The 19,762-nt window shown below is 37.6% G+C and overlaps 1 protein-coding gene across 5 annotated transcripts in view; it reads right to left on the bottom strand.

Moving 5' to 3' along the window:
* The window catches only part of ARHGEF12 (Rho guanine nucleotide exchange factor 12), a 143,845-nt gene that overhangs the window by 14,180 nt on the left and 109,903 nt on the right, over window positions 1-19,762 (bottom strand). For all 5 annotated transcript variants that reach the window (XM_067751343.1, XM_067751340.1, XM_067751341.1 and 2 more), the window contains 13 exons: window positions 19,623-19,760; window positions 19,094-19,126; window positions 18,664-18,778; window positions 17,858-17,963; window positions 16,167-16,379; window positions 11,390-11,522; window positions 11,052-11,087; window positions 10,530-10,684; window positions 9,412-9,558; window positions 8,230-8,315; window positions 4,932-5,057; window positions 3,200-3,314; window positions 1,531-1,631 (listed from right to left, as the gene is read on the bottom strand). In XM_067751343.1, the coding sequence (XP_067607444.1) occupies window positions 1,531-1,631; window positions 3,200-3,314; window positions 4,932-5,057; window positions 8,230-8,315; window positions 9,412-9,558; window positions 10,530-10,684; window positions 11,052-11,087; window positions 11,390-11,522; window positions 16,167-16,379; window positions 17,858-17,963; window positions 18,664-18,778; window positions 19,094-19,126; window positions 19,623-19,760 (1,504 nt within the window). The remainder of the gene's footprint in view (window positions 1-1,530; window positions 1,632-3,199; window positions 3,315-4,931; window positions 5,058-8,229; window positions 8,316-9,411; window positions 9,559-10,529; window positions 10,685-11,051; window positions 11,088-11,389; window positions 11,523-16,166; window positions 16,380-17,857; window positions 17,964-18,663; window positions 18,779-19,093; window positions 19,127-19,622; window positions 19,761-19,762) is intronic.

Here is a 19,762-nt window from a genome sequence, read left to right as displayed (position 1 = left end):
TCTCCCTCTAAGCCTGTCCTCTTGCCTTCCCAGCCCCAATTTTCCCTAAAGAAGAAACCTCTAATACCCATTTCTTGCGTAGCCTATGAGAAAAACTCTAAGAAAAAAGAATACATATGGATGTAAGCACGCTTGGCTCTGTTGCGTGTAGATATAGCTTTTTAAAAAGAAATATATGGTAACATAATACATTCATATGTGTATTACTCATTCAAAAGGTAATGCAATATATTCATATACACATTTCTCTCTCTCTCTCCCTGTGTGTGTGTGTGTGTGTGTTTATCAGTCATCAATATATCTTGGAGACTGTTCCACATTAGCACATAGAGAGAGAGTAGTCTATTTTTCCAGTGGCTGCATGGTATTCAACTCTGTGAATGAACTATAGTTTTTTTAACTACACCTTACTGATGGACAAGTATATTAGAATAAATTTCTAGAGAAACAACTGTTAGACTAAAGGGTACATTTTTCCCCAAGATTATAAAAATTTCCAAATATACAGAAAAGTCTCAATGTGTATAGTAAACACCCATATACCCACCATCTACATTCCACAACTAACATTTGCTACATTTGTTTTATCATATACCTATCCATCTATTCATCCCTCTATCTATCCATCAATCCAGCTTATATTGTGGATGTATCTCAAAATGATATAACACACTTTATCTCTAAACATTTTAGCATGCATCTCATTAACAAGAGTTCAATATTTATTGACAGTTCTTTTTTTAAATTAAAATTTACATACAGTGAAATGTACACACTTTAAGTATACCTTTCCACCAGTTTTTACCAATGCATATGCCTGTGTAATCAAGCTCCTATCAAGATATGAAATATGACCATCGATCACCTCAGAAGGCTCCCTCATACTTCCTCCTAGCTAATCTCTGTCCCTAGATCCCCAGTGACAACCATTTTTCTGATTTTTTCCACCATAAATTAGTTTAGCCTTAGAAATTCACATAAATAGAATTACATATTTGTACTCTTTTGTGTCTGGTTTCTTTCACTCAGTATAATGTTTGTGAGAGTCATCCATTACTGCTAGTATTACTTTAGTTTATGACTATATTTGCATTTGGTTTATGCTATAAACATTCCTGCACAAGTCTATGGGCACGTATCTTCATTTCTCTTGGGTAAATCACCAGGAAGAGAATTGCTGGATCAAAGAATGGATGTGTGAATACGTACATTTTTAATTTAAGTATAAATTGCCAAACTGTCCTCTGGGGTTTTCATCATTTTACACTCCAAACAATACATTTGGAAGTTCCCGTTTTTCTACAGCCTCACCAACAGAGTGAATGAATGAGCAAACAAGCAGCTAGAGGTGCTCAAAAAAGCCAACTACAACTCTGATGTTCTATCCTAAATTGATCCGGACCCACCTACTACATGAATGGTTAACAAATATCCCGCCCTTCAATTATGTAATAACAGATTCCAGGTAACACTAATTTAATATTCTTATTCTCACTGCCATCCTGTGTCTTCTTGCTTTTTCCTTCTTACCTGCTTGTTTTCTGCCTCCTTAACGGCCTGATTTACATAATTTAAGATCTGACGACAGTGATCTGCAGCTTTCTTGACCTTCTCCCTTTCTGTTGGCCATTCTAAATACGGCAAGGAAATCCAAAATGTAAAATGGAGGAAATAAGAAAAGAATGTAAGTATATACATAAATGAGATACCACTTTATTTCAACAGTTATAAAAGCATAGTAAGACCTTGAATATTTTAACTTTTATTTTTATTTATTTATTTTTTATTTTGTCTGTGTTGGGTCTTTGTTGCTGTGCACGGGCTTTCTCTAGTTGCAGTAAGCGGGGGCTACTCTTCGTTGCAGTGTGTGGGCTTCTCATTGTGGTGGCTTCTCTTGTTGCAGAGCACAGGCCCTAGGCGCATGGGCTTCAGTAGTTGTGGCACATGGGCTCAGTAGTTGTGGCACATGGGCTTAGCTGCTCCGTGGCACGTGGGATCTTCCCGGACCAGGGATCGAACCTGTGTCCCCTGCATTGGCAGGTGGATTCTTAACTACTGCACCACCAGGGAAGTCCAAGACCTTGAATATTTTTATACCAGGCTAAAATCCTACAGCAGAATCTCAATTCAGGTAGTCTTTGGACAGGTAAGACTTCTTATCATAGTACTTTAAGCATCAATACTAACCTTTAAAAAGAAACCAAATCCAAGGAGAGATGCTTTATATCAAGTATCAGGTCCACCCAAAGGAGTGGGTTTCATTCACATTGTAAGCTACATAAATGGGACCCCTTTCCCCCTATCAAAGTGCACAGCCTACATGATTATGGACAGTGGACCCATTAAACAATATATTTTGAATGATAAAACAATTCAAAATAACTCCAAAATATGTTTCTTTGAATTTGGTATTATATTAAAGAAAGAAAATAGTTTACAACATTTGTATCATTAAAAGAAGACGAACTTCACCAAAATGTGTTGAGATTATGTTGAGGTTCTATTTTGGTAAAGAATACCAAAATCAGAATATTCAAAATTACAATCCTCCAAACAATAGTCCAACTATACTGAATAAATATATTAAAGTATAAAAGTTAATGTGTATGAGTATTTTCAAATTCCCAGGCATAAGAAACAGGCGTTTGATTGCATAGAATTATTAATGAGAGCTAAGTATAGAGCCTAAAGCTCAACTGAGAAACTCAGATTCACTTCACGTTTCAAAACAGGAGAGTTGGAACGATATGCATTGGTTGGACTTAATGAAAGTATATATGTAGATACAAAACATCTCTGCAACCCAGTATAAGTCTTCTTCAAAGCAAATATGATATATGCTAGAGGAAGTATTGGTAAGCTTTTTTTGTACACTTTATAGGCCATATGGTCTTTGTCACAACTACTCAGCTCTGCTGCTGTATTACAAAAGTAGTCAGAGACATTTCAACAAGTGAGTATGATTATGTTCCAATAAAACTTTATTTACAAAAATACATGGTGAGCCAGATTTAACCCGTGATCCAGAGTTTGCTAAACCCTGTGCTAGAGCTATTAACGAATCTTGTTAGAACATCTTGCCGTACTATTTGGAAATTCAACGTCCACACACCAGGACGCTGTGAGAGATTATTCAGCAGAAAATGTGTTTTTGTTGTTGTTGTTCCTAAGCTCTTTAATTTCAGTGAGAATGCTGTACCTGTGTATTTGGCAATATTATCCAATAGAAGAGGGTACTTAGTAAGCCTCTGCATTTGGGTGGGAATGATATCTTTCAGCTGCAGACGACGACACAGTGGATTACTCTCAGCATCCTAAAATTAAAGTCAAATAAGTGAATTTGTAATTCTTATTAGGACTATGATTACCTAACACATACCACATATTCATCATGTAACTACCTACAGCAACACAGTTCTGGCTATTAAATCAAGACTTAAAACCTGCCAAGACATACCACTGCCACACTACACTTCTGCTTTCTCCTTTAATCACATAACGTTGCCTTTGTCACTCAGCCAATGGCTTCTGTGTTATCTATTCAAGCAAAGACTGAGAGCATCCATAATCAACTCTAAGAACTGCTTTCTTGTGAAAAAAGTTTTATCTTCACGTATTAAAAAAATCTAGTTACATTTTTCAATGACTGGCATTCCTACCAAAAGCTAGTCAGTTAATTTGCTATCTGCCACTCCAAGTAGGCACAACAGCTCACCAGTCTCGATATATCAGCTCAACTGTACTAGGGTTCTGTAAGCTTTTCAGTGAAGCGCCAGGCAGGGAATATTTTAGGCTCTGCACGCCATCCGTCTCTGCCACAACTATTCCACTCTGCTGTTTTAACACAAAGCAGCCACAGACAATACACAGAGGAATGAACTTGGCTGTGTGTAGTGAAGAGTTCTAAGATGGCCTCCAAGATGCTCACTTTCTGGTGTACACACCATACAATCCCCCCCCCCTTGAGTGTGGACAGAACCTATGAATATGATGGGTGACAATCACTCCTGTGATTAGGTGACCATCAGTTAACTCTGAGTCAATCAAAAAGGAGATTGTCGTAGGTGAGTCTGACTTAATCAGACGAGCCTTTAAAAGAAAGCTCTGTCAGAGAGACACATTCCTACTGGCCTGGAAGAAAAGGACACATCCATCTTGTAAACTGCCTACAAGGGCCACATAGCAAAGAGATGTGGGCATTCGCTAGGAGCCGAGAGCAGTTCCTAGTCAAACAGCAAGAAGACAGGGCTCCCGGTTATAGTTACAAGGAAACGAATTCTGCTGACAACCAGCGTAAGCTCAGAAGAGTGGCAGATGAGAATTGCAGCTGCAGGTGATACCTTGATTTCAGCCCGGTGAAAGCATGAAGAAAGGACACAGATAAACTGTATCTGTACTCCTAAACTGTAAAAGCTGTGACATAATACATTTGCATTAAGTTGCTACATTTGTGGTAATTTGTTATACAGCAATAAAAATATCAACTGTGTAAATACAGCTTTGTAAACTTTATTTACAAAAACAGGGAAGAGGCTGGATATGGCTGGTGGGCTATAGTTTCCTGACCCTTGGTCTACACCAATATATGCCCTAGTAAGCAGTGTTACGCTCTTCCCTGGGCTTGATATAAGGCCATTCTGATGTTTTGACAGTATTATTTTAATAGTGTACATGGGCCATTTCCTGACAGTATCTCCATGGCAATGTGGACTTCTATGTCAAGTATTGTAATCCTGCCATATATTCTTTATTATTCACCATTCCAGTATCATCTTTATATTTTCCAGTAATTTAAGAGAAAATGTATGGCTTTAGAAACGTAAACACAGACATAATCCTTGTAAAAAATTTAGTCGTAGGATTCCCCTAGTTTGTTCCGTAATTGATAAAAAATGGCATTTCTTTTTTCTTACATGACTCACTCAACTCACTTGCACAAAAGTCTGGAATCGAGAATCCTTTTTCTGACGAGACTTGATCATTTCCAGGGCAAAGGGTTGGTTACTGCAAAAGGTAGCAGCAGCGTGTTTCAACTTTTCCTCCCCGGGTCCACTGAACTGTGCCAAGAACGCAAAGAACACAACAGAGAATGGGATACTGAGTCTATATGAGGCCAGGCAAAATGAGAGACAGCCACAATCCTTCCAATATTCCAATAAGTATCCTCAAGTGACAAGAAACAGAAATCTACACATTTTATGTGGATTATCAATGATTCTCCATTAAAAAGGGTCTGACCCTGACATATCCAGACCTTTCCTGATCATCGTCCAATGTTTTCTTGCTTGTAGCCTCTACCATAACTTACTATTTTTTCAGTCTATTCCACTTCTAAATCAGATAGAAACGTTGACACTTGGGGGAATATGAGACACAAAATGCTTAAAGACTGGGATTAAATTTGATTTTCTTAGAATGTGACACCTTCACAAAAATTACTGTCTTACTGCTCTAGGAAGAAAATCCTTGGGATTCTAAGCTTACTTTCTTACTGTGGAATCCGGGGCAGGTCATAACTTTTCTGGGTCACAACAAAATTAAATCACTGCTGCTTCACCCATGTAGAAGGTAGGGATCCATCCCTTGAATTTCTCTTGGGGAAGATTCATGAGCCTATGACCCTCTTTTACTAAAAATTATACTTTTTACTGATATTTTTCATTTGTAAATTTAAGTTTGTATATGCCACGATTTTAAGGTTTCTTATAAGACACCTAACAAGTGCTTCACTCATAATAGGTATTCTTATAAGTACAGGTCGAATAAATGATTTTTAAAACCACCTTTATATTTGTAGCAATTGCTTTATGGTTTATAAAGAAGCTTTTCATAAAAATCTCCCATTTAAAGACATATTTCCAAAAGTTTATACACGAAGGCATTTTGTAAAAAATCCTTTTGTAGGGAGTTTGTAGTTAAATTCAGAGTATTTTTTCTTCAACTATGACACATACGAAGTGATATTTTAATAGGTTGCTCCAATGTTGTATTCTTATTCTATTATAAATATCACTCAACATATTTAGAGATGAGACTGGCGCATTTTTGGTATGCTAGTCAATCCAGGTGTCACGCAATTACTAACAGTGGCTGTTTACAAAAGAAAATAACACCCTAGCCTTAAGCAGTTTTACAGTGGTTTTACTAGCAGCATAAGTATATATAAGGTGACCTCAAGGGACCAATATTGGAAAAATATTCTCCAAAACTATTTTTTAAAAAATAGAGTAGGGCTTCCCTGGCGGCGCAGTGGTTGAGAGTCCGCCTGCCGATGCAGGGGACACGGATTCGTGTCCCGGTCTGGGAGGATCCCACATGCCATGGAGCGGCTGGGCCGGTGAGCCATGGCCGCTGGGCCTGCGCATCCGGAGCCTGTGCTCCGCAACGGGAGAGGCTGCAGCAGTCAGAGGCCCGCGTACCGCAAAAAAAAAAAGAAAAAAAAAATAGAAAAGAAAATAGAGTAAATCTAGACACCTGTTTATGATTTTTGCTTTTAGTATTTCTGGCCAACACTTTGCCCTAAATTAACCCTTTGTACCTAGCAGCTACTAACCAAATTGGTTAGTCCATTCTGCTTTTCCTCAACATTTTATAGGCATATCACATTGGTCAAGAATACAATTCTTTTTGAATGTTCTAAAATAAATTTGTGGTCCCACTTTTAAGAGGTATCTCCACTTTATTTTACCATGTAGTAGATTTATGCAGTCCAAAGGACTGTGGTAAGCGGACCAATGTACTTCTGTACCTTATTAATGATGAATCTCACTTGACACTTGGTGTTAAACGTTATTTTTATTAGATGCAAATTAAACTGCTTAGGAATCAAGATTGATATCATTAGGTCCATATGACTTACAACTTTTTAATCCAAACTTAACAAGAAAATTGATGCTACGCTATGTCATACTACGAATTTTCTGTTTCAAGTTGAGTAGAGTGCTGCCAAGGCAACAGAACTCAGAGATCAAGAAACAAAATGAGTCCCACCATCACAGAGTAGCCATCACAGCCATCACAGAGTAGTAGAATAAGGGGGATTTTTCAAGGAAGTCAAGTCTCCTTAATAACAATGATGTCAGCGTGGGTCTAAGGAGAAAATGCTTTGGAAAGTCCAGTAAATCCAAGATGAGACTGGATTATGATTCCCTGATCTTGCTCTACGTGTCAAGTGGCTAATGGCTAAGAAGAGTTCTACTAATAGATTAGGAGATTCTGAGTTACAGTCTCACCATCAATGAAAGGAGTAGGATCAAGATTGTTTTAGTCAACTTTCTAGTGTTTAATCATTGTAAAATTATCAATCATTGTAAAATTACCAAAAAGTTATCATTGTAAAATTACCAAACTCTTGTGACATTTCCTCAGTCTACATATTGAAGTAAATATCTGTCGGCATAGCTAAACAGTTCTTGTTCAACCAGTGTTAATATTTTGAGAACTACATCACATATTTTACTATTATTCACAGCCTTAACTATAGTACTTCCTTTAAATGTCTGGATCAAACCCACTTTCCCCTAGGAAGATTTTCTGTATGTTCCAGTTCAGGTCTCCTTGCTATCTATTCCCATAATAACCTGTATTCTCCCCTTTTTGTAACACTAATCACACTTGAAATAACTAACGACTGTTTTTTAATTTTTTTTTTCCCATTGACTATAAGCTCCACTAGCACAGGAGCCATATCTGTTTTGACTGCTACTGCATCCCCAGTACCTAGAACAGTGCTTGGCATGTAAGTATATATTATGGAGTATATACTGATAAAGAGTCAGCTGGAAAGATAAATACAATTTGACAAACAGCTACTAGAGTCTCTGAACTCTTTCCTGGTACATAAGATTAAGTAATTTTCACCCTTCTACTTTTGTGATGGTAGTTTTGGATCTACAATTGTCTAATGTTTTACAGTACAATTCTGAGATTTTGACAACAGAAGACAGTTAAAATTCTACATCGGTTAAATTATTTTTTATCAATATCCAGGTTACTCTACATTCTTTTAAACACAAAGAACTAGTATCTTTAATTTGATGAGAAAAGAGCATGTAGTTGATTGGGCACTTATTAGAAGAATAAGTAAGAATACACAATTGGACCCCTTTTCATCTTTACATTAGCTTTGCAAAATGGAGGAGTTTGCATACTTGGGAAGGTTAGCAACTTAACCTTGAATCTGATCAAGTGTCTATGGCAATTTTTAAATTAAATAGCAAATCTCCTTACCCAAGTCAGCAAATCTTCCCCAATCTGATCAATAACAGATGTCTCATTCCTCTTTCGAACAGCCTTCATTTGCTCATTCAACCCAACTAAGGGAGAAAAAAAACAATGAAAAAAATTAAGCATACATTCATTTCAGGCTGAGATACTGGTAATACCACGAACCTAAATTTTCAAAAAAAAAAAAAAAGGATTTTCAGAGTAGCATACAGCTGCTTCTGATGGCCTTAAATATAAATCTGGACCCAATTCCTATAAACCTAAATGTTTTGAGTTCTATCTGAAAAACAGTTGCCAAAGCATAAAACAATGTGGAAACTAGCACATTATACACAGTTAGATGCATCAAATACGCATTTAACCTCAAGACTCCATCTATAACCAACCATGTTCATAAAAAACAAAGTTCAATTGTATAGGTGACTCCGTCCACTGTTCCTCTCAAAATGTGTGTGTTCCCAGGCAATGGACATCATCATGCTTGAATGTGTCCGTGCACACTGGTGAGACCTAGGATCACCCACAAAGGGGCAAAAAGCAACCATTTGGTGGGAGGGTGTTGGTAGGTGGTGATGGCATCCTTGATGAAAGATAGACTGAAAACTAAGGGTCCTGGAGAAACAGTGACTTAAAAAGAGAGGAACTGGTACCACTGCCTACAAAAGTCCAAGATAACTACAACCAGGGAAAGCCAGCAAGACAGATTCTTTATGTATTCACTCAAGCAGTCCAAGCAACAAAACAATAAAATAATTTAATTCCTGAAAATATTCCCACCATGGGATTATATGCTGTATATTACTACTTACAAAATATATTTATACATATATTATTATATAGAATACATTTTTAAAAACATATATATTGTAATCAATAGGGAATTTCCAAGGGTAATTTTAACTATTCATGTTTTTCATCTCAGGCATGGACTTTAGGCCCTAAGTCCTGTGTTAACACTTTGTATAAAAAAGGCTGATGGGGGCGTGGGGTGGGGGTAAAGGGTTGGGGAGAAATTAAAAGATCCAATCATTTCTTTATGTTATGCTCACATTTAATTATATAATTTCAGGAAAGCTAACACGTGGATACATTTATAAGATTTTACTGTTATGGTCCCTTTACATACTCACAGTCTTTTATCTATTGGAAATGATAGGGGAAAAGATCAGAGTCAATTTCTCTTACTGTGAAGTTGAAGAATATCTTCTAAGTTTGAAAAAATTTTCCGTAGTTCTGAAGGTGACAGAATTCCTTCTCTGGAAACTCGCTGATAGAACACTTGATCTAGAACCTTCAATGTTCGAACATGAGCTCTTTCAGTGTAGAACAATTCTAAGCAGGAAAAAAAGGAAATATAAAATGTTACCTTACTTAGAATGGGATCAAACATAGGCTTTAGCTGAAATTAAGCAGCAAATGAGTTATATAATAATTATTTGTAGTTTTGAAAGGATATAGTATCTCTGAAGTCACTTCTTGATTACATTAAACTCTCCTACAGAGCTATAAATACTGGCAAATGAAAAATATCATCAAAACTATTTTGTACTTAAAACTTAACAACGTACTCCAAAATCCACTGGCTGGGAGCACCAACCAATCACAACTACAGCATTAGAAAACTGTAAGCCCAAATAGCATACGGACCTTGAATTGAACCCTCTTCAGAAATAACAGCACTGTGGTACCTAATTTGCCTATAAACTCTTATTTCTGAGGCCAGACTTTATAATCTCACTATGTCTCAATGCTGCTACAGACAGGAAGGATATTTATTCAAATCACAGCCTAAAGACAGTAGCAGGTACAGCTTCCATGTCATCTCTCTGTCACATATATGCTAGGATAAAATAAAGAACATGCACGAGGATAAAGGAAGACCTAGATTCTAGTTTTCTTCCAGTCACTTATCAGCTGTATGATCCTGACTAATTCAACCACTCATCCTGAGCCTTAGCTTCCTCATTTACAATCTATGCATAAAAATAACTTAGCCTGAAAGTAAAGTGATGGGACAAATGTCTCAATGATTTTTCAAGTTTAAGATCTATAATGCTAAGAATTTTAAATAACCTGAATGCTAAATGCATTTTCCTTTTAAATTATCAATAAGAATCATACAATCATTTGCATTTTTAAGTTGGAAAGTTCAAGGATCATCGATCTATTAGTTTAATTTCCTCTCTGTTCAAAACAAAAGGCTAGCAGACACTTCGAAGCAAACTCCAAGGCTCAGGGGTTGGTTTAACTCTGATAAAACTCAATATATGTGAATAACAACAACAAAAGCTAATTAAACTCACCATTAATTACTTCCTGTCTTTTGATCTCACAAGGCTTTAGTGCCAATACCACTTCTCGACTAACGAGCTGTTGCCAGTTGGGTGGATCTGTCTCTAAGTCATTTTCAAACTGTTCATCCTCACTTTGACTTTCTCCAAAAGCTATGCTGTCAAACCTAATGAAGAAAAAATAATGGATTCTATTTGAGGATATCACATGGACAATAGCACAAGTCTTTACACTACAGTCAATCAGTCATATTTCTGAAGTACTGCTTTGCACAGAGCCTGAAACATCATCCTCTCTTACAAAACAGCTTACATGTGTTATAAATACATCATCGACTCCTACAAAACAGCTTACGTGTGTTATCAATACCTCTATAAATATCTTTTAAATAATTGTGTTTATTAAGAAATTTCTTTTATACTACCTAACAGATTTGTGTACAGGGTTTCTTTTCCTTTAAAACTAGGACTTTGGGGAGAAAAGATATATTTCTTAAAATATGCCCTATTGAAAGCGACTTTAGGAATACTTACCTTCGAAAGGGCTTCGGTGTCCCATGTTCAGTCACCCTAAAATGATGGAGAACAGAGAGTCAACACGAAAACAAAACAGAAATCAAGAAATTTATGACAAAGATACTCAAAATTGTGTTAAACTACAGTGGCTGATAAATAATTCTGGATATTGCAATGATTTAGTATCAAATAAATTAAAAAACATTTCAGTACCTATCTAGTATTTACTACCAGTAAGTTCTACTTCTTCCCCCAAAAAACACATGGGGGAAAAAATGCTACGGAGTGTAGGCATACTATACAGTGAAAAGCTTTTAAGCAATGTCCTAAACGCCCCTAAGATACCACTGAATTACCTTTCCACTTCCCATTCCTCCTCCTGCACTTGGTCTAATGGAGGAGGTGGGAAGTCAAAGATGGTACTGGGAGTACGAGGTGTGCCATCTAAGGAGTCTCCAGATGCTGGCGTTTCTCCAACTTGCTTTGATCCTGAAAAGACACAAGTCAGACATTCAGGTGGTGTTACTAAAGACAATGATTAAAAAAAAAAAAAAAAAAGAATTAGTAACCCAGAAAGTTTCCACCTCACCCATAGCCAAATTCTTCCTTAAACAATTGCAGGTTAGCTAGAAACAAAATTCTAATACAAAAATTTTAAATGCACTAAAAAATAAACAGGAAAATCATTTTTAAGCAGGTTTTAAAAAATCAACATAAGATATGGCAACAACTCAGAAGGGCGTATGATAAGGAGACACATTCTCTTACTTTATCCTTTTTTACCCCCAGTGCCAATCTTTTCCATTCAAATTTTAGTTATTATGGGGGTCTACCTCCAAATAATAACCTCATAGTTCTTTTTCTTGATTTATTATATTTAGGAAATATCTATCTCTTCTTCCTCCGAGGATTTTGCTCACTTATATGCCCCATCTTCACTTCCCTCCCCTTTTTCTTCCCACTGTTTAATAACTATATTATTATTCCTAGTTGGCTTATTTGTTATTCCCTAAGCTTAAATGATAGAATTATATACATATCTTTTTTCCAACAAGGTGTTAGTATCTTAATTCTCCTCTATGTCAAATTAGGTATTTAGTGTCCATAACCTTCTCTTTAATTATATTTCTTTCCTTTACAACTAAATATTCTGTGCTTTGCCTATTAGGTTGATTCTAAAAGTCTGAAAACAAATAGTGTGCTTACATTATTATGACCATACACATATTGTAATACAACATATATATACATATTATTCATGCCAGGTTAAGAGGCATGTTAGTTAGGATTAGGTTTTCTTTTCTACTGGTCCAATCATACAACTCCTAGGCCACTTGAAATAGAGTATTTATTACATTAAAGTCATATACTCAATCAATTACTTTAAGATTATGCCATTTTTTAATTCTGCTTCATGTTCAAATCATGACAACTTTCTTGAACAATTCTGTTCTTCTTAGCATTTCTAAATGCCTTTCTTTTATTGCTGTCAAAGTAATATAATTTTACCAAGTCACAAACTTTTTCATCTGTTACTGTAAACTGCTTAAAATCTCCTTTTCTCTTATCCCCTAGGTTCTTCTTGTGTTCCAATCTGGAACAGCTGTTCCCTTGGCCTGTGACACAACTATCATGCTAGAACTGCCCTTCACCACTTTCCTGGGTTGTTTCCACTGTTTCCTGGACCCCATGAGATTTTCTTTCTTGATTTTTCTCTCATTTTGCTGGAGTGCGTATCTTAAATTATTTTCAAGGAAAGGGTGCAGTTCAGTTAAACTCTGAATCCTGGAGTATCTGAAAATGTCTTTGTATCTTTCTTCATATTTGATGGGTAGTTTGGATGGATATAGAATTCTAAGTTCAATACCATTTTCTTTCAGCAAGTTGAAGGCATGGCTCCTTTGCATTCTAGCACCTAATGTTCTGAGAAATGTGACAGCATAATCTCCACTTTCTTTCTCTTGAAAGCTTTCAGGACTCTTTTTCTTTATCTCTGATGCACTGACATTTCCAAAGCTACTCTAGGCATGGGTCTTTTTTTAAAACATTATTACTCATTGTAGTTGGTTCCGGGTGAGCCCTTTCTGTTTGAAAGACATGTATTCTTTTTCAGCGCTGGGAAGCCCTCTTCCGTCATTTCTCTGACTGCCTCTCCTCCAGTTCCTCTGCTGATGTTTTGTGAATCTCCGTGGTGGCTCTCTACATAATTCTTGCCTCTCCAATTTCTATCTCTTGATGTCTCTGATACAGATTCTGAAATATTTCCTTGACTTTATTTTTAGGGACTTCTTTTTTTCTTCTTATTTAATTATTAGCAGCTGTGGTGGTCTGAAAATACGTCCACAAATTCTTTGCTACTCCTCCCTTCACAGCAGTGGCACCTAATTTTTCTCTCCTTGAATGTGGGCTGGATTTAGTGACTTGCTTCTAACTTGCTGAAATAAGGAGGTATATCCATACAGACTAAGTCATACAGAAAAACACTGGGATTTCTTTCTCGCTCTCCTTTGGATCACTCTGGGAAAGTCAGCTACCACGTCAGGGAACACTCAAGCAGTTCCACGGAGAAGCCCACGTGGTGCGGAGCCGAGGGCCCCAGCAAGGAGCTAAGTCTTCCTGCCACCAGCCACCTGCGGAAGCACGGAAGAGGTCTACTGGCCCCACTAAGCTTTCAGATGGCTGGCTGACATCCTGACTATAGCTTTATGAGAGACTCCAAGCCAGAACTGCCCAGCTAAGCTGCTCTTGAGTTCCTTACCCAAGTAAGTAAATGTGAAGTAGTAAATGTGAAGTAGTAAATATTTTTTGTATTAAGCCATGTGAAGTAGTAAATATTTTTTGTATTAAGCCATCAAGCTTTGGGGTAATTTATCACAAAGCAATTAATAACTAATAAAACAGTTATTATATGTAATAGTTACATTAAAACATTTTGGTCTCTGCTCCCTTTTTATAACATCCTATTCTTGCTTTAGATATAATAACCTCTTTAATTTCTTCAAGAATACTATCTAATTTAGAGGTATTTTTATAAGTTCTTACTTATTGCCTAAATTATTTTCTGCTAGTGGCAGTTTTTGTGTTTATTTTGTATTTTCTTTTTTATGCCACTAATATGTTTGGCATTATGTATTATCTTAGGTCTGGACTCTAATAACTTTTGCCAACAGTGAGTAATGCTGTTCATATGTAAGAATAAAAGACTGGGCAGCTGACTTGGCTTTCCGTTCTGCTATGTGGAAGTAGGGCCATTTCAGCCGGAAGCTCCTCAGAGCAGGGTAAGCCCCTGGCATGCCTATTGTCATGCTCCAGGCCCCCTAAAGTGAGCTCCAGGGCACTAATACCATGGAGGACTTAACTCCTTATACAATTCACTCAACTTGTATAACAAAGAGCATATTCATTTTCTTCCGATACAGGAACGACACACTGCTTATATTCTACAATGTAAGGATCAGAAGCTGCTGACATAACTGTTTTGATTACAGACCTTCAATTAATTCATCATTTTCAGCTTTACTTCTTACTCATGTACTCCATAACTTATGCCAACTCTGAGCCCAAAGTCTCTCCTGGGTTCTAATTGACAGACTGGCTCCCACCTTGGACTCCTTAAACGAACTACAGGCTCCGACTTCCTTTATGTTGTTTTATCCATCAAACCACTCTTGCCCACTTTCAATCTCCCCAAAATTTGTTGAAATCTCTTACTGAATGATAATATCTTTTCTTCCTCTACTTCTTTTCTCTTTATGATTTTTGTTTATTCATTACCTACCATGCTTTTATTTCAATGAGACATGAGAGCCATGAATTAATGCATTACTCAGTCCTACATCTTCAGAATTCCATATAAGACAGAACCTCCACACTTCTCTACAAATGTCACCCCTACTTCTTTGTCTTGGGTAAAAACTTTCGTATCCCATGGAAGGTAACCTCTTCTGCTACAGCCCTCTCAAACAGAGACTGATGTTTCAGTCATACACTGTGTACTGCAGGGTGGAGATGAGATAGAGACCCTTCTTTTTCCTCAGTACTACTTTTAGACTATTATCTTACCTTCTTATAAAAATCCCTTGCTCTACTGAGGCTCTCACTCTCTGAATAATATCACATGTTCTCCCCCCACCAACAACCATCTAGCAACACTGAACCTTTGGCTGCTGGCTCACAGTCTTCTTCTCTGTGCTATTACCATATGCAGTGATCTCAAAGTCGGTGGTATAAAGGTATTCAAACCCTTGGTTCCTTGTTCCTTACCCTCTTCATCTATAGTAACCCCCTCTTTGCCACCTTGGTGACCACTCCCACAGATTTATCCTTGATCTTGTCATACCAGAAATTGAACTGCTTCCAAAATCACCAATATAGAGAAGCATTTCCTTCTCCAAATAAAACCACCTAATTCTTCCAGATCACTTGCTTCAGAAACCCATTATAACAAGTATGAAGAAATATGGTAATAAGCTCTTTCCTCAATTATCTACAATTACTTCCTATCTTTCTTTACTTTTCAAATCCCCTTGCCCTTCTCACTAAATCCTAACTCTCAGCTAATAACCTTGCCCTTCACATACACCCCACATATCATCGCTTCTCTCCTTCTCAAAACTTTGTTCTATTGGATACATAGTCCAGCTCCCGCATTTTCAACCTCTTCCTCTCCACTGGCTTCCCCTTAGCGTTAAAAAAAAAAAAAAAAACAACCCTGGTAATCTTAGATTTTTTAAAAAGTCTTCTTTAGATGCACCCCGCTCCCCGCATACACACATCTGCCTCTGACTTCTGACCAGTCCTCTCAACACTCCCCACGATTTGAAGTTTTTATTTGTATGACTTATCTTCCCAGAAGACTAAGCTGCATGGGGCAAGAATCTACATATTACTCTGTATGATAACATCTGGCACAGAGCTAATGCCTGACAGAGGAGTCCGTAATAAACATTTTTTGAATGGATAAGAACTTAAAATTACCATTCAGCACAGATTTGTCACTGGTTATATAATATTAAAATATCAAAACTAAAACTGGGATTCAGTCTCGATTTAAATAACCTGCCACTCTATTTCTTAGTATAGCTGTTTTAAAATCCTGACACTTAGCTAAGTTGAACTACAGCATTAGCTCACCCATATCATTCTCTTTCCCTCCTTCCTGGGAAAGAGTGGCCCCTGAAACCATGGAGGACATGGAATTGGCTGGCAGGTATCCAGTGTCTACTCCTTCACTTGTTAATCCACTCTGGCGCAACTTAGCAGAGTCCTGAGGTTCAGGACTCACAGATGAGGGTGTGGCTATGTGCTTAGGGTGGCGCTGCTTCTGTAGTTCCATGGCTCTGCCAACTGAACAGAAAGCAACAGTTAATAATTCATGCTGCAAAACAGCTTAAAAAAAAAAAGATGATGAAAAGAATCTAGAAAAATGTCTGGAACATGGTGGGCCCTAGAAAAATATAACGTGAATTATTATACAGAGTGAGGGATAGATAGATAGATAAACAGATTGACAGAAAGAAGGGAGGGAAAGGAAAGAAAGGAAGATAGAAAGAGAAGGAAGGAAGGAGGTAGGAAAGAGAGAGCAAGAGAGAGAGAGAGAAAAAAAGAGAGAAAAGAAAGAGAGAGAGAAAGAGAGAAAGGCAGGAGAAGGTGGAGGAGGATGAAGAGAAAAGGGTGGGAGATGGTAGAAGATGAGGCGGGTGAGAAGAGGCAGGAGAAGAAGGGGCATGAGAAAAGGAGCTGAGGAGAGCAACAGTGGGTGGGGGCAGAGGGGATGCCGAGAGCCGGAGATGGACACGTACGAAGCTGTATTCATTTGTAAGAGAGAAGATGAAGCCTTTTAGCTCTGTGAGCTCTTAGCAAGCCCCTAGCTTCTCGCTAACACTCACAACTTCATCATCACGACATGCCTCAGAGACCATGCAGAATAATCCTTATGCTGCCCATTACCACTGTTCACATCAGTCACCATGAGAAGCTAAAGACTCTCAGCTCATCGTCCCCCATAACCTGGCACATCCCCACACAGCTTTGTACATCTCTAATCCTAAAATTCTTCCTTCCCCAATTCCTACAATTCCTCTTCTGTATCCCTTGGAACTCATGGTCAGCACCTGTGAAATGCTCTGTTCTCCTCAACCTCTTCTCTAAAAATTTCCTTCATCTTCTCAGTGTTTCTCAGCAAGGGGCACCACTGACATTTTGAGTGAGAGTTCCTCATTGTGTGGGACATTCAGGTTCACTGTATCACAATACCCCCCCAACTCCAGCCCATGCCAATATTTTCAAATGTGGTACCTGTCACCTTGAAGACCACTATATGAGCTAATTTCTCTCCCCACAGCAGCTCGCCCACCCCTACTTCTCCTGCAGCCCTCTCTAGGAGACTGCCTCTCCAATAGGCCTGAGGGTGGAGGGACATCAGGAAATAAAACACAATGAAGAGGTGGAAAAACTGCAGAAGTATGGAGTAAGTGAGTAATGTATGTATAAAGAGGAAAAACAAAGTGTGGTGGAGAAATCCATGCACATCTTGTTTTATAAATTTAACAATCAGAATTTGAATGCAAACAAAATCAGAACAGGTAAGTAAACTATGTTATGGACAACTAATGGAATACTCTACTGACATTAAATAAGATGTTTATGACAACTGTGAAGTCACACGGGGCTTTAGTTCAGAAATCACATTGAATAGAAACAACGGAAGTTCAGTGGAAACACTTCTGGAACACCTTTTTCCAGCAACCCATTCTAGCTAAATGAGCCTAGATGTAAAGACGGCATGGAATGGTGGGAATGCAGCATTTTAAACTTCAACGTACTTGCACTGTTGTCATGACGGCTTGGTCTCCTTGGGGGTCCCAAGATGCTGGGGAATCCTCTTCGCTTCCCTTTTTCTTCGCCTTCCCTATCTTTCTTCATACTTTGCTAGAGTTGAGGTACAATCAAAAAGATAACACATACGTAACAGAGTAGATTTCTTTTGTTGCTTTTAAACAGAAACACATTCTAATGGTCAGTTGAAAGAAACTGGTTAAATGTAAATGAAAGACACACACAGGGCACTCATTAGAGGCTGGCACACAGTACTATGTACACACCAATCTCAAGATGCCTTTTCAAACCCTTCAGAACTGACAATTTTGGAAAGTAAAAGGTAGGTTTATAGCACATTTACTGGGAGCCTGTTCTAAGTAATTCATTCATCTGTTGAACAATATTTACTAAGCTAATAATGTACGAAGGCACTATGCTAAAAGCTGGGGATACAATGAAGGAGGTCCTTATCTTCATCCAGATTTACAATCTAACAAAAAAGAAACCAAGCCATACAAAATTACAAACACTGACAGGTACCATAAAAGAAAAGTATGAGGCCAGAACAGTTAGGGACAGCTCTCTGTATAAACTACTAGTTTCACTTTTCACACTGCCTAATAAATTAGCTTGTATGGCTGGATTTCTCACTAGATTTTGAGTTTCTTGAGAACAGGGACCACATCTTATTCCTATTGGCATGCCTAGCACTAATTTGCTGAAAAAGTAAATACTAAGAAGAAGGAAAGCACTGCAATCAGATGTAAAGAAGCATGGAGACCTTAACACACTATTATTATTCTAGTCTTACCTTGATTTTTGGAAGGAATCCAATCCGACCTCGCTTGTGCTCCAAATTTCGAGGTTCTTTCACTTTTACTCCCAAATGCTTCATGTACATGAGAATAACATATTGCATTGTTGAACTGAGGGAGAAAGGATTAAGTAAAATAAGACTTCTGGGAAGGGATGGTGGGTAGAATAAAGATATCAAATGACTTCCAAAACCCCAATGCTGAAATTCTTAGAATTCATCAAGCGAAAAATAAGGAGCTATCTATTCACTGTGAATAGTAAAGGATTCTACTCAAGATACTAGAATATTAGTCAAGTAAAATACAGGCCACCAGAGGGAGACAGTCTATATTTTTATGTTAAAAGAAAGAAATCATAATTTAGGGCAGGAGACAAGATAGTTTCTTTTTTCCTTAAAAATTCTAGGAAAAAAGTAGTTATATTACCTCTTATCTTCTTCTACAGCCTGAGCAGTCATTCTAAAAATAAAAACATTTAAAAATGAAACATTAAAGTTTAATAAAAGAGCTGTTATTAAACTCAGATAACTGAAACAGCAGAACAGAGCCAAATGCTTTGGGACCCACCCCAAATCTCTGTCACCTGGAATAAAACATCAGAAAAATTCTAATCCCTGAAGGAACCATATGCTTTTCACACTCATGTCATCAACCGTAAATGTCTGATAGCAAGAAACATTTCCAAAGTCTGTGAATTGAAGCCAATATAAGTATTCAACCTGTTTTTGATCAGTTAGAAATTTTATAGTTACTCATTTTACCAACACCCAGAAAAAGAAATACAAGAACGTCATCGAAAGTATCAGCATAAATGTAAAATTCCAGCTTCTCAAGTATTACGACAGAATAAACAGCTCCACATAGACAACCTGACCCCCCTTCTAAATTTGTTCACTTTAAGCACAATTAGCATCTTAGTAGAGAGGGCCTTTCTACATGTATTTCTGTTACTTACAACACTTCTTCAATTTTGGCAACAATCTGCTCTGCACATGCCCGTTCCTTCTCCAAAGTTACCCGGTCCTTGTCTCTCTCTGCATCAATTTTAGTCAGTTCGCTTTCAGCCAACGTCAGCCCCATGCTACGTTTCTGTCT

The sequence above is a fragment of the Pseudorca crassidens genome, chromosome 9 (genome assembly GCF_039906515.1).
Source record: "Pseudorca crassidens isolate mPseCra1 chromosome 9, mPseCra1.hap1, whole genome shotgun sequence".
NCBI classification, from domain to species: Eukaryota; Metazoa; Chordata; class Mammalia; order Artiodactyla; family Delphinidae; genus Pseudorca; species Pseudorca crassidens.
The sequence above is the reverse complement of the archived record's forward strand: the minus strand, read 5'-3'. Positions and strand labels throughout refer to the sequence as shown.